Source organism: Astatotilapia calliptera, chromosome 7 (assembly GCF_900246225.1).
Source record: "Astatotilapia calliptera chromosome 7, fAstCal1.2, whole genome shotgun sequence".
Lineage (NCBI taxonomy): Eukaryota > Metazoa > Chordata > Actinopteri > Cichliformes > Cichlidae > Astatotilapia > Astatotilapia calliptera.
Window position 1 is genome coordinate 59,219,765 of NC_039308.1, and position 13,870 is coordinate 59,233,634.

At 40.8% G+C, this 13,870-nt stretch overlaps 1 protein-coding gene across 2 annotated transcripts in view; it reads right to left on the reverse strand.

Moving 5' to 3' along the window:
• wwox (WW domain containing oxidoreductase) overlaps positions 1-13,870 on the reverse strand; it is a 137,840-nt gene that overhangs the window by 22,991 nt on the left and 100,979 nt on the right. The window contains exon 9 of one of the 2 annotated variants that reach the window (XM_026176193.1): positions 7,342-7,546. The exons of the other annotated variant lie outside the window; for it this stretch is intronic. Within the exon in view, the coding sequence (XP_026031978.1) occupies positions 7,457-7,546 (90 nt within the window). The 3' untranslated portion in view covers positions 7,342-7,456. Of the gene's footprint in view, positions 1-7,341; positions 7,547-13,870 lie in introns of those variants that run through there. 2 annotated transcript variants of the gene reach the window in all.

Genomic DNA, 13,870 nt, shown 5'->3' on the forward strand with positions numbered 1-13,870 from the left:
GCTGCCTCTCCTTCATAAGACCAATCCAATTTCCCCTCTTGTCTCACTGCGTGTAGTGCATGAGCTAAAGAGCCAAGCTGCAGTTAAAGACAAAATTTCCAATTTGTCTGTAGGAATTTTGTGAGCTGGAGCTGCTTAACGTTGAGGAAAGAATAGAGGGGTACATGATGAGAGGAAGATGGGAGGGCATGTGTCTACCAGAGCGGCAGGAGGACCTCCCTATCAACCAGTGCCACACTCCCTCATCCTGCCATGTCAACAGACAGGGATTAGGGCACCGGATGCATTGAGGATGCCAAAATAAGCTAATGCAGTTAACCAGCAACGTCTTCTCAACCTGTCTTCCTTCTGCCTGGGAGAAATTGGAAAAGCTGTCTAACCAAAGAGAAGGAATGTAATCTGGACTATGCAGACCAGAGGATACGGCCACATGAAAGACTAGCCTTCCTGCTTCCCGTGCCTCTTTTCTCTTTCCTTAAACCTTCCTTACCATCATTCCTACTCGCTTTTTTCCTGTTTCGTTTAGAAAGTGAAGGATGTAGAAAGAGGAGGGGGGGGGGGGGGGGGGGGATGCGGACAGAAAAATGAACATGTGCAGAGGAGGCTGAACTGAAGACAGGGTTAAAAGACAGAAAATAAGGAAATTTCACAAAGCTGAGGATAAAAGGGGGTGTACAGATATTGAAAAGAAAACAACGTAAGTGTACGTGTGTGTTATTGGAGTGCATGACAGCTGTTTGAACCCCCAGGGAGAAAACAGCTGGGGCTCAACCACGAACACACACTTCTTAACATATCCCACTTCATTTCTTCTTAACCATCTCCATATCCCTCCTTCCCCAGCCTCATCTTTTCCTCCCGCTTCTTCTCCTATCCATTTAATTTTGAATCTCCTCCGTCACTGGTCTTATATTTTTCATTTTTTCCCCTCTTTGTATCTATTTGTGTCTCACAAGCAGCCTATTATTATTTAGAAGACTTCTTTGTCTTTGTGTAAAACTGTGTGTAAAGCCAGTGAAATGCAGCAGAATGGTGTTGTATGCCTTCAATAATGTAAGAAAAACTCTTCAAGAATAACATTAACAAACAAGTCCTTGCTGACATCTTTTCCAGGTTAAAAAAAATCATTTTGAGATCTTTATTAAATCTATATGTAAACAAAACTGGCATTGGATTAAGAGAATTTAAACAGAGGGTGTCACGCTCCAATTACAAACCAGGCTTTTAACCACACCTCTCCCCCGCTGACTGTGTCCCTTTATAGAGCAGTCTGTGTAATAGCAGCTCTCTTATAAAACACAGCGCCGTGTCACACACACATTACTCAGCCCACCGCCCCTTTAAATGATCCAAAGATGTATGAGGCCATCTGTGGGCTGCAATTAAATACCAACCCCTTTAATTCAGCTGCATGCTACATTACCGCCCTCTGTCCAAAACCCTGTAGACCAGTCATACAACTGGGTAAAGTTACACAATAAACTACGCTGCACAAATTGTCAATATTAACATGTCATTTTGAGCTTCAAAGTCTTTTTTTCCCTTGTAATTCATATGAATCTGAATTTTTTCTTTTTTAAATATGTTTGATAGCAGCAGCAAATAGAGGAGAGGACATGAGGAACATGATGGGCAATGACTTTACAAAGACTCTTTGTGTGCACTGCAAAGCAGAAGGCACCTTGTCTGAAGGGGTGATCGCAAATCCACATATTTAGTGAGTAACAGCTGCAAAACTGTAAAGTCAAAGTGAACAACGTTTGGTTCTGTGGGTGTGAGAGAACAGCTATCTGAAATCCTTTTGATTATTATCAGTCTAGAGCAACTCCAGGCCTCGAGTGCCGGTGTCCTGCAGGTTTTAGATGTGTCCATGATCCATCACAGCTGATTTAAAGAGCTAAATGACTCCTCAGCATTTCTGAAGTTCTCCAGAGGCCTGGTAATGAACTAATCATTTGATTCAGGTGTGTTAACCCAGGGTGCGATCTAAAACCTGCAGGACACCGGCCCTCGAGGCCTGGAGTTGCCTACCCCTGGTCTAGAGTGCATTTTGAAAAAGGACCATCACATGTTGACAAAAAATAAAACCATGAATCAGTGACTTTATTAAATCTGATGCAAAAGTGTGAAGCACAACAAATCCCGCATCCAGTTTAAGCTGCAGTAGTAGTTCTGTAGGTGGTGCTTTCTGTGTTTTGCCAGTCTACAACAGTGCCAGAAGACTATTCTGCTCATTTTCAGAAAAGGTCAGCCAAGTTTAAATGACTAATCATTGCTGATGTTTCCTACTACACATATGAGCGTGTTACCCATCAATCAGTTTTCTTCCAAAGCTTCTTCACTTCAGTCTTCCACATGCAATCAGTGAAGGAGGTTCATGAAATTAGTCTGCTGTTGAACACATGCTCCATGTTTCTTATTTCATATTACTCCTATCTGATTGCCTTTCATTGTCAGACCCATAAAAGTCTCCCTCTCCTCCTCCCGTATCTCATCTGGCTTGCTACAAATTTGAAAAGACCATTCCTCGACTATCTGGCTGTCTCTCCTTCATTTTTCTCTCTTTCTTCCTCACAATGTATTCCTCGGCTAAATTGTCTCTCACCGCATTGCCATTCCTCGTCCATTGAGTGCACTGGCCTTGTCTCTGAGCGCTAATTGTCTCATTCTGAGGACTTAAGGATGCTAGATGAGCGCTAGATGTGTTAAAGAGACGGACTGTAAAACCAGTGTGTGAATGGCAAATTACATCCTTGGCCTTTCTATGGTTGGCAAAGGCACTTAATAAGCTCTCAATGTGTTCAACAGCTAGGTGAATAGTTCACTGGCTTCACAGTTGAATTTGAATAGCTCTGAAAGATGCTGCACAGAGAGCACACTCCCGAATGTACGTTTGTGTGTAGGTGTGCGCGTGTAGTAAGGCGCTGTTTGTATTCTCGATGCAGTCGACCTCGCGTTCTTCTCAGTGACAGGATCGGGGTAGATCAGTGCTCACTTACAGAACAACTCACCTGAGGAAAAACTCCCCTCTCGGCACGTCGCCCTTTTCTCTTTCTGCCTTTCTCCTCCTTCGTTCTTTCTCGCCTTCTCTCTCTGACTCTTCTGTCTCTGACCCAGACAGAGATCCCCCCAAGCTACTGTACTCAGCTCTCCCTCTCCCCTTTCTTTCTCGGTTTTTCGTTCTCTAACCCTATCTGTCTCTTTTTATATCATGCTCTCTGTAAAGATACCCTGTGGGAGGGCAGTATGCAACAAACACAACCGCACACTCTGACTGTACACACTGACATGTATACGAGTGAGCACTCACACACAAACACTTGCTTGGACACATGCAGATATGCATCACTTGTAACACTACTTTGCACCACACTTTTCACTTAGACTGGTGACAATAATAAAAGACTCTCTCACTCTTTCCCCCTTGTCCCTCCAACTACAAACGCACACGCCTGCGCACACACACAGATGAGAACGCCACCAAATGCTCTATTTTCTGCCGTTGTGTGGTGATTTATGAAAGGTGTTTCTCACAGCAGGCAGATCGTGCTGTTTGGAATGCTTTATTTCATAAATCTATTCTCCATTCTCCTCTCTCTGCATCCCCTCCTTTGCCTCGTCTCTCATATTTCCTCTTTTCTCCCCTGTGCAGGACTCCCTCGCTCTTTGTTGACACATACAGTATAGTGTATGTGTGTGATTGTATGTGTGTACAAGTGATTGTATGGATAGGGAGGGGAAAGAGAGACATAAGTAGGCTTTGTCTGCAGTCGGGGTAATGATGCAGGAACAACCAAAGCCCCTGCAAAAACCCTGTTCTCCTGGGGTCTCCCTCTCTGCCTCTCGCTCGGGCTCTGACCTTACTCTCTCTCTCTTTGCTTTCTGACTCCCACACACACTCACGCATCCACACACATGCGGGTATGCCTACCACAGAGCCAAGCAGCGTTAAGTTGTGTAAACAAAAGTGAGACATCACTGAGATCCAACGCCCCAGTGAAGCTGCAAATCTAGTAAACACAAACATTAATAACTTGACTTCATATAGCACCTTGATCACACACACACACACACACACACACACACACACACACACACACACACACACGCAAAAAAGACAGGAATGGTTAAGAAGTTAAGAAAACAATAAAGGGGTTTTATGTGTGGGAAATACGAAACATGTGAACACACAGAAAGTGAAGTGGTGTGTGTTAATCCTCCCAGGTCTAAGTTTTGTTTAAAAATGTCATAGTTTTTAGTGTGTAAGAATGTTTTTTTACCCCTTTAAATGAACTGTTCACTTATAATTCGTGCTTGCATTTAACTTGTGGGAAATGGTGTTACTGGCATAAAAAGCATTTAGAGAATGCAAACATCTTCTCCGTCTTTCTGGGCAGTATTTACATTTTAGGGAATCATATAGTTTTTTTCTATGTATTCTTAAACATACTTTAAGAAGTTTGTCACATGGTAAAAACAAGTGTAAAGTATGTTTTTGGGTTTTTTTTACCCTGTGTAAATCCATTTTAGTATACTTAAATTATTTCTTTAATTTTTTAATTTATTCATTTCATTGTTTAGTAAATTTGTTAAGATTTTTAGTAGTAAATATCAAGTGAAAAACGTTTTCGATCACATGTTTATTTTGTTTTTCAAAAATATTATACTTCTTCAGAGACACTGTACACATATTCAAATGATTACGTGTTTAAATGGTCATAACCTGTTACTGTAATTTAACATACTTCATCATTCCATCCCATCGTTTCCTTTATATGTTATCAACACAAACAATAGAAGTAAAAAAACATTATCACCTTAACCTTTAGATCAATCAATTGACTGTGAAGGAGAGGTCAAAGGTCAACTGTGGCATGATGTTTTAAATCTTTATATGATTCTGTTATATGTTGACAATAAACACCACATTTCAAAGAAACCTACTTTCTAAGATATAAGACTGTTTTCTGTTAATATTTAACCAATAAATCTTTAAGTTGACCTTCAAGACAGATTATGAACAAAACCTTTTGAGCTACTGTGTTTGCAGACATAATAATGACACACACATGTTACCAAAAACAGAGTTTTCTTGGCGTGGGTAATGAATAATATGTCAGAGATGTTACTGGGGATTTGTGCTTCAGCGAGAAATCTACACTGTGGCTATGTTGTACCTGCAAACCTCTTTGAAACCCTACGCTGCAAGTTACAGCATAACCTGACGCATATTCGGTTTGGCTCGTTCTTGCTTTTTATCAGTGAGAGAAACAATCATCATCTCAGTATAAGGAATAATATTCATAACATCAATAAAAGGACTCACAAATGTCAGCAGCAAATTCCTGGAGGGAGACTGCTGAAACTATCAGAATGGACATGAGGGAATGTGAAAAGAAGTGGAAAAACTGGAGAGAAAAATATGTCTGTGCCTGAATTAAAAATGACCATAACAAAGAGCAGGGACCCAGGAAGGAAAAAGCCCCATCATTTTTATTTATTTATGTTCCACATATAAATAGTGGGACATAATCACATGGCAATTAACACATAATGCACCAGCAAAAGCATAAATGCCGGCAACAGTGTCGGCCACTTAACTAAGTTACATCGTAAGTTCTACAAAGATTCTCGCAGAAGTCTAAATCAGGCCTAACTAACCTTACTCACTCAACCTATTCTCGAGGATATGTTCCAAAGCTAGGTTTACAGTGACGGTCAAAGAAAGTTTTCACAGGACTCTATGCAGCTTTATCAGCTCCCATTATGGTTGTGGAGGGATTTTGCCCCACTCTTTGAGGTTTGTAGGCATTTGTTTTTGCACAGGTCTCTTAAGATCTCACCACAGTGTTTCAATCAGGTTGAGATATGGTCCTGACTGGCACATTGCAAAACCTTGATTTCTTGACTGTAAAATCAAAGGACCCTTCACCGCTGTGCTTGATACTTGATATGAGGTGATTGTGTGCTGTGTTTGGTTTTTCCCAGACATGGTGCTTTGTGTTTCGGCTAAACGTCTCCACTTTGTTCATCCTTCCAAATGACATCGTTCCAGAAGTCTTGTAGTTTGTAGTAACTTTGGACACCAAATCTGTGCTCCCATATTCTTTTTAGAGAGAAGTGGCTTTCTCCTGGCTACCCTTTCAAACATGCCATACTTGCCCAGTCTTTTTCTGACTTTACTGTCATGAAATAAAACATGCAAACTGAGATATGGAGTCTGAGATGTAGCTCTTTTTTCTAGGAATCATTCATTGGGGTGAAATTTCTGGATTGTCCCCTCCTAAAAAGACCGGCAGCTGTCTTGAATGTTTTTCACTTGTGAATAATCATTTTAACTTGAACCTTTATAGACTTGATCACACTTACTGATGATCAGTTAATCAAGTGCATTTGATTAGCAGCACCTAGCTGCTACTTACTATCTTCCTATGGAAGCAATAAAGGTATACTTGTGTTTTTTTTTTCCATTCTCGAACAGCCAAATTCATCATGTTTTTACTCATTTCACAAAATCACAAAATCTACTAAATACACAGAGAAATAAAGTAATAATCAGACTAACTAGCAAAAAGAAAGCAACATCAGACAGAGTATCCAAGACATGTATTGTTCCTCTCTATGTAAATCCACATACGTTTGTCTACATATTTCTGGTGCCTTTTTAAGAATGAGCACTTAGTGTATTATAAATAATGACCAAACTACTTAGATAGTTTTTATTTTGGTGTGCAGCTTGAGTCTGACACCAGTATTAATGGGTAATTTGTTTGTATTAGAGAATTTAAGACAGTTAAGACTAAAACCTGTCCATCTATATGTGGGCACAGGGTTGTGAGTGCCTGTGGGTCATCAGACAGCAGCAATGGTAAACATTGGGGGAAACACTACTTAAATGCACCACTCTACATCTGCTGCAGCAGAAATGTGTGAGAAGAAGAAGAAGAAAGAGGAGGAGAGGAAAGAAGAGAGAGAGCGAGATGGGGGCCACAGAGTAGATAAGGCAGTCTTGTTCCTTATTTATGTCTTATTATAGCTACAGCGGGGCCAGGCCACAGACACAGTCACCGGGGACACAATGATGAACTACTCGACAAGACAGCCTGCTCACTCCTGGGAAGACACACTCCCTCTATTCCCCACTCCTCCACTCCTTTGCTTTCTTCTTTAACACTCCCTTCTCCTTCCCTCTCCTTCTCCTGCTTGTTTTTAACCCTTTTCCTGTGTTGCTTTCAACAACCTCATTCTGTCTCTGTCCCCACCCCGCCCCCGTCCACAACCCTTTCGACTACATCCTGAATTATCTCAGCTCGTCTTCTGCTTTCCCATCATCCAATTCCTGGAGCGCACGGAGCACAGAGGCTTGCACAGTAGTGTAAACAGGGAGTAACCCAAAGGTGCTGCAGTCGAGTGGAACAGCAGGCAGGTGAAATAATTAAGACATCCCTTTTCTCCCTCATGCGCACACAGAGTACCTCTTTCCTGCAACACTTCCTCTGTTGTTTCTAATCCTCTCTCCATCCCTTTCTCTCTCTCGTGGGGTGACCTGCAGAGGTGGATGTGACTGAGCTCATTACCTGCCTTAATGAGAAGACAGCACCACAGAGACAGCAGCTGCAACTTACCTGAACGCTGCAGACACACGCTCACAGGAGAGTGCATGTTAATACCTGCTACTAACTACTGACACAAGCAAATACACTTGATAACGCCTGAGCGAGACAAAGACTCAAAGTGAGAGTTAGTGAGATGAAGGAGGGAAATGTGTAGAGTCTCCAAGGCTTGCTGTTGATAATGCCTGACTCTCTGCTGTATCTTAGCTGTTGTTTTATAGAATTACCCTTGTACTAACATGCTCTTCCTGTGAGTAAAGCTCTTTTTTTTTTTTTTTTTTGCCTGGTTCAGGAAAATTAATGTCTATGAGCGCAATACAATCCATCATAGGCTGAAAGCAGAGGTCATTCAGGAAATGATAGCAGGCAAGATAGGCTTCTCCTTCATGTACACACACACATACACACAGTCGAAGAAAAAGAGTGTGTGTAAGGAGTAGAGAGAAGCACGGGGGGCATAGGATCCTTCAATGGCTAAACCTTTTTCCCATTTTACTCTTTGACTTTGCTAAGTTGCAGAAAGTAAGAAAGGTGTGTACTCAAGGATGAAGATTCTGGGTATTGTTTAAATGTTTTTGCTAGTGTCGTTACAACACTGGTATTTTGGTACCAACACAAAACAGCCCGTGTTTGATGTGTCAACCTGTAATAGCACATGCCTGCTTCTCACCCAGCATGTCATGGTCTTTAGAAAAGTTTGCTTCAATCACACTCGCTTTGAGCCCAGCATCTCGGGCAGTATACCATCACTTCCCCTTCTTCTGTTGGTATGACAGTTTAAAAGTCCAAACGGTCCGTGACAATGGTGGCATTTAATTTCAAAGAGTTTCTGAACACCAGTAACATTACTAGAGTTCCAAAAGCAGTTCCACATGGGAGCTGCCACCCAGATTTGTTAAGCTTCATGGCCAGTGAATCCCTTGCTTGAACCTTGAATTCGTGTTGTCTATTAAGGCTCTTCCCCTTTCATCACTGGTGCTATAGATGATGATTTACACAAGAATGTGACACCTGAGTGATGCTGTTGAAGACAAACTAAGTAAGTTGCCTGAAATGCTCCAAAGTCGTCAAAACAAAAAAAAAAACAGAAAATTTGAAGTTAATATCAATGAGTTCAAAATTTAACAATCATCTATAACATTAACCTCCTAAGACCCGAACTCTTTCATGGCATGAATTTTTAATTTCTCTTTGCTATTTGGGCTGATTGGGACCTGATGAATGTAAAAACAAAGAATTACCAGATTTTTCTTTTTTTACTTGATTTTTGTTTCTGAGAAAAATTAGAGCCACATATGAGGACATTCGTTTTACATTTTGATAGAACAGTGGCAATACAATGTCCTTGTAAGTGGATATCAGGTTCTTTATAGAGCAATATTTAGTATTTTGGTCTAAACAACCAAAAATGTGATGTCCACACATGTGGACGCCAGGTCCTAGGAGGTTTATGTAAGGGCATGAGTGCTTGACGTCAGTCTGCAAAATTCTGTTTAGAAAACAGTGAACGTCAAATATCAGCAAGTTATTTAACTGATATTCTGAATAATACAGCAAGAAGGGTTTGAATCCACCATCTGGCTTGTGTCCTTTCTGTGTCGAATTGCAGGTTTGCCCTGTGTCTGCGTACATTACCTTAATTGGGGTTAGTTTAACTAGTGAATCTAAATTGCCCATAGGTGTGAATGTGAGTGCGAATGGATGTCTGTCTCCCTGTGTTGGCACACACAGACACACTGCCGACCTGTCCAGGGTGTACCTCACCTCTCACCCAACGGCAGCTGGAATAGAATCCAGCACCCCGATGACCCTGAATTAGCTCAGAGGAAGAAGATGGTTGGATGGATGAGTGCATGGATGGATGGAGGTGGCTCTATGCCAAAACATTGGCAGGATACTGAACACCAAGTTGCTCTCTGATGCATTCATTGGAGTATGAATTTGTGTGAATCTTAGAAAGCACTTAGGCCTAGAAAAAAAGTGCTTGTATGAATAGCCGTGAATTGTTGTAGGGGCTCTAGAAAGCAGCGGTCGCCAACCCCCGGGCCACGGACCGGTACTGGTCCGCGAGTCGTTTGGTACCGGGTCGCGAGTAGATAATCCAGGTGGTCGAGAGTTGAAGCTCGGGTGAGAAATTCATGGTTTTCGGTGTTTTTATTGGTTTTTAGCATTTTTTTTTTAAGCGTTTTTATTGTTAACTCGTTTTCCCTGGGTTTTTTCCTGTGTTATGAATGAATCTTCTTTTTTTTGGTACCGGTACTGTTTTTTTTTTTTGTTGTTGTTGTATTTATCCAAGGCACCTTAAAGGCTGCTCTGTGAAAATATTGTCGGACATAAACCGGTCCGTGGTGCAAAAAAAGGTTGGGGACCGCTGCTATAAAGCACTCTGAGTACTCCAGTAGAGTAGAAAAGCGCTACATAGTAACCAGCTGATGTACCATGGATATATATGGTTTTACTATACTGTGTTTCCCTCATTCTCAGCAGCTGTTTTCCTTCACACGACAGGGTTAATTAGTGTGACAATCCCGTGATAACTGATAAAAAGCATCAACCTTTCAGTTACACTTTTTCTTACACACAGTTACAATTTGTTACCACTTCAAGCAAATCAAAACAATAGAGTGGCACATTCACTCTCTACCAAACAACTACTTAAAAAGATTTTAAACTGGATCATTTCAAAGCCCATTAATGACCACATGGGAGAAACGCTGACCTGTTTTACTGTCAGGTGCAAATGAACACACATGAGCACACAAATGACAACTGACACGACAGGAAATATTCCAATACTCAAAATCTTTTCAATTTCCTTCCTTTTATTAAGGAGGAAATCCTCGTAATTCATTCTTCTAGTCTGCGTACCTTTGTGAAGATATTAATTTGACTCCCAGCCACACATGTGACATTGTTTTTGAATGCATTTCCATGTTAGCTGGTACAACACGTGTACCAGCTAACATGTAAGTGCTGTAATAAAGTTCCAAAGCTTTTTCTCTTACAGAGAATCAAGGGGTCAAGGTCGCACATATTCAAGCACACACCCACACACACAATACCAGCACGACGCCCTTTTCATTCTTGCTCACTTGTGAAGTTGTTTACAGATTAATCACATGCATTAATTATTGACAGTAACTTCATTGTGAAAAGCAAACATCAGTCACCCTCACCCTATTTGAAATCATTTATACCTTCCCTATACAGATAATCATATGGTTATTGATTACAATATTTAGAGCACAAGGGCATATTGATAGCATATACGTGCGCACAGCCTTACATTCAAGATGAGCTCGAGGATCAAGAAAGGAAGGAACTGAAATCCATCTAAAAGCAAACATCTGAGCATCTACGAAGCACATAAATCCCTGTGTGCGTGTTTTTTGCAAAGAGAAACTGAAGAAGAAGAGAGACGACGACATGGTTAAAAAGTACATGTTGATATAAAAAGATAGAGACAGACCGAGACAGCTTAGACTTGTCCTGAAAGTCGACAGGTGAAGGCCTCAGTGTCTTTTTCCTGCTCTCTCTTACCCTCTGTCCCTCACTCACTTTCAGAGATGGAGAGAGGGGGCTTTATCTCTCTGACAGAGTGAAGGATGTGTGGTCAGGTTCTACTCTGATGCTCCTGTCCTTTTAGTAAATCAGCCTTCACTTTTGTCACCTGGCCAACCTACGGTCACACATGACAGATGTCACCCTTACATGATGTCAAAACCCCAACCCCCACCACCCACACCCGCAGACACAAATCCCAGATTCAGATCAGACCCTTACTTAAGCGAATGACATGATGGCAGATGAACCTAAGTGACCAAGTGAAAAACCACAGAAAAAAACATGAACGTTAGGAGAAAAGAGAACAGCAGCCGATCATTTACACTTAAAAATGTATTTCTGGGTTTGTTAATACTTTCCACTTAACCGTAACAGAAGGTGGAGTCAGCACCAGAAGCTATGAATAAAAACACCACCTGGATGGTCTACTGTACTCACAGTTTTCCTGCTCATATCTGTGTAAAAACCAAGTAATCACCCAAAACCCTTTTTTGTTTTAGCTTAAAAAAAAATAATCAAATAAACTGAAAAGTTAATAAATGAAACACAACAATTTAGGGATTATTTTGAGCTTTAACCTGGGATAACAAAACCTCTGCAAGTGTCCCCCCAGACATCAGTAAACTATCCATGCTGCAGATAATCACAAAGGTGGGAGGAGGTAGAGGGATCAATACGAAACCTCCCACAAGATCTACAGCCTTCTGATCGATTTCTCATTCTGATCAACCTCTCTGAGATCAACCACACTTCCTGTTTTGATGGTAGTGCAGTTTGAAGAGAGGTAAGGTGAGGAAGGAGTAATAATGACTTCCTCTTGCTGCTTTATGACATCATCTGTCATTACACCATCACCAGTGTGGCAAGTGAATCCTGGTCTTTCTCTTCGGCATATTACTGTTACTGTGGAAAATATACACGAACTTGAAGAATTTGTGCAGTTAAGAATATTTTAGGATTAACGTGTGCGTATATCTGAGACTGGTTCTGGTCTTGAATGTGTTCAAAGTGGGACGTTAACCCTTTTTGATCAGGGGCTCTTTAAAAGAGACCGTAAATCGTGATAGAGAGAAAATTGAAACAGTCTGAGAAAGAAGAGAAGACGAGCTTTATGGGCATATTTGGTGTATTATGGTAGATCAAACTATTCATGAGGTACTGCTGTCAGAACACAAACAGAAAAATCTGCTTTGCCGTTACCATAACTCCTCAACCATTTTGGACCAGAGAGAAAATTCAATTTTTTTGGGCATTATCTTTCCTATTTTCCTATATATATATTTTTTTTTACATTTTCATATTTCCTTTAAAACACACTCTGTATCTGTGTTTCTAATGTGAGAGGTAAAGATGTGCGAGCTGTTTAAACACATTAAACTATCCTAAAAGATCAAATATATAATTTTATAAGCTCATTCTTAAAGTATTTAGCTGCGCATGAATATATGTTAATTTCACCAGATGAACAAAAACTTGGAAAACATGTACAAGCATTAAAAAGCCAGCAAATGACAAGCAATTCCAAGTTTTATAAAATGATAATGGACGTAAAAATCAATAAATCGTGACCAATCAAATTAGCTATTTGCAGTTTGCTTTCTAAACTCTACGCTAACCTGTAGTATAATTTTAACTGAAACAAGTGAAAGATATTAAATAAAAGGTCATTACTGTACCTATTTTAAAAACGGCAACCGGTAGAACAGGGTGGAACCAGTTACCAATCTTACTTTTCTCATATGCATCATGCACGACGCAGTTTTATATACATCCCAGCCATCTCCCCCTCCTTTTCCCCTGGGCTCTCCTCTGTGATTGGAATGAAAGGTAATGGTCCTGAAAGTGGAAGAAAGGAGACTTTCCTCCACTCTTATCTCTTAACACCAACAGTCGGTGGAGCAAACTCACACACAGGCAGTCACAGAGGCATCCCTGTGTGCGCGCACACACATACACAAACCATGTATCCACTGCAGGATGATGGTAGAAATAACATTGGTTTAATCGTGAAGCACATCAAAGGCAAAATACATCTCGCATGAGGCATCTCAGAGGATGAAAGAGTATAGTAATAGTAACAGTTTTGTCTCTTTGAGAGAATATACACGCACAAAAAAATCCGGAAAGATGTAATGCTAAACAGATACAAAGTAATTTAATAGGGATTTTAAAATATTCATAAATATTGAATTAATCATTTATAATAGATCTTAAATTAACTGCCGTCCTTGAAGTATTAGATGTGAGGAGAGAAGCAAGAGAGAGAGTCTGCGATACAGAAAGAGAACGATAAAGAATGAGCCCTCTAGACATTTTTCCTTCCCTGTGCCAACATCTCCTCAGTCTGATGAATGAATATTCATGTTTGATCCAGACACTGCTGCTCAACAAAGGCTGGGAAAACCCTGAAACAGATATCGCTCTACTTTTGATGTAGCAACCCACTCAGAGAGGCTCCCTACTGATGAGTGGAGATCAGGCCAATAATTACCTAACATCTGTGTGTACTGTGTGTATGATGATGGTATCAGTAATGATAAACGCAGGTATATGTGGGAAACACATTATGCTTCATGGCATCTGGTGTTCCTCTGTGCATGTTTTTGTGTGTGGGAATCAGTGCGGGGACAGTCTGCAGAGTTAAGGACAGTGTAGGCTGCTCTGATCACATCCTCACTGCTGTTTCCCCGCTG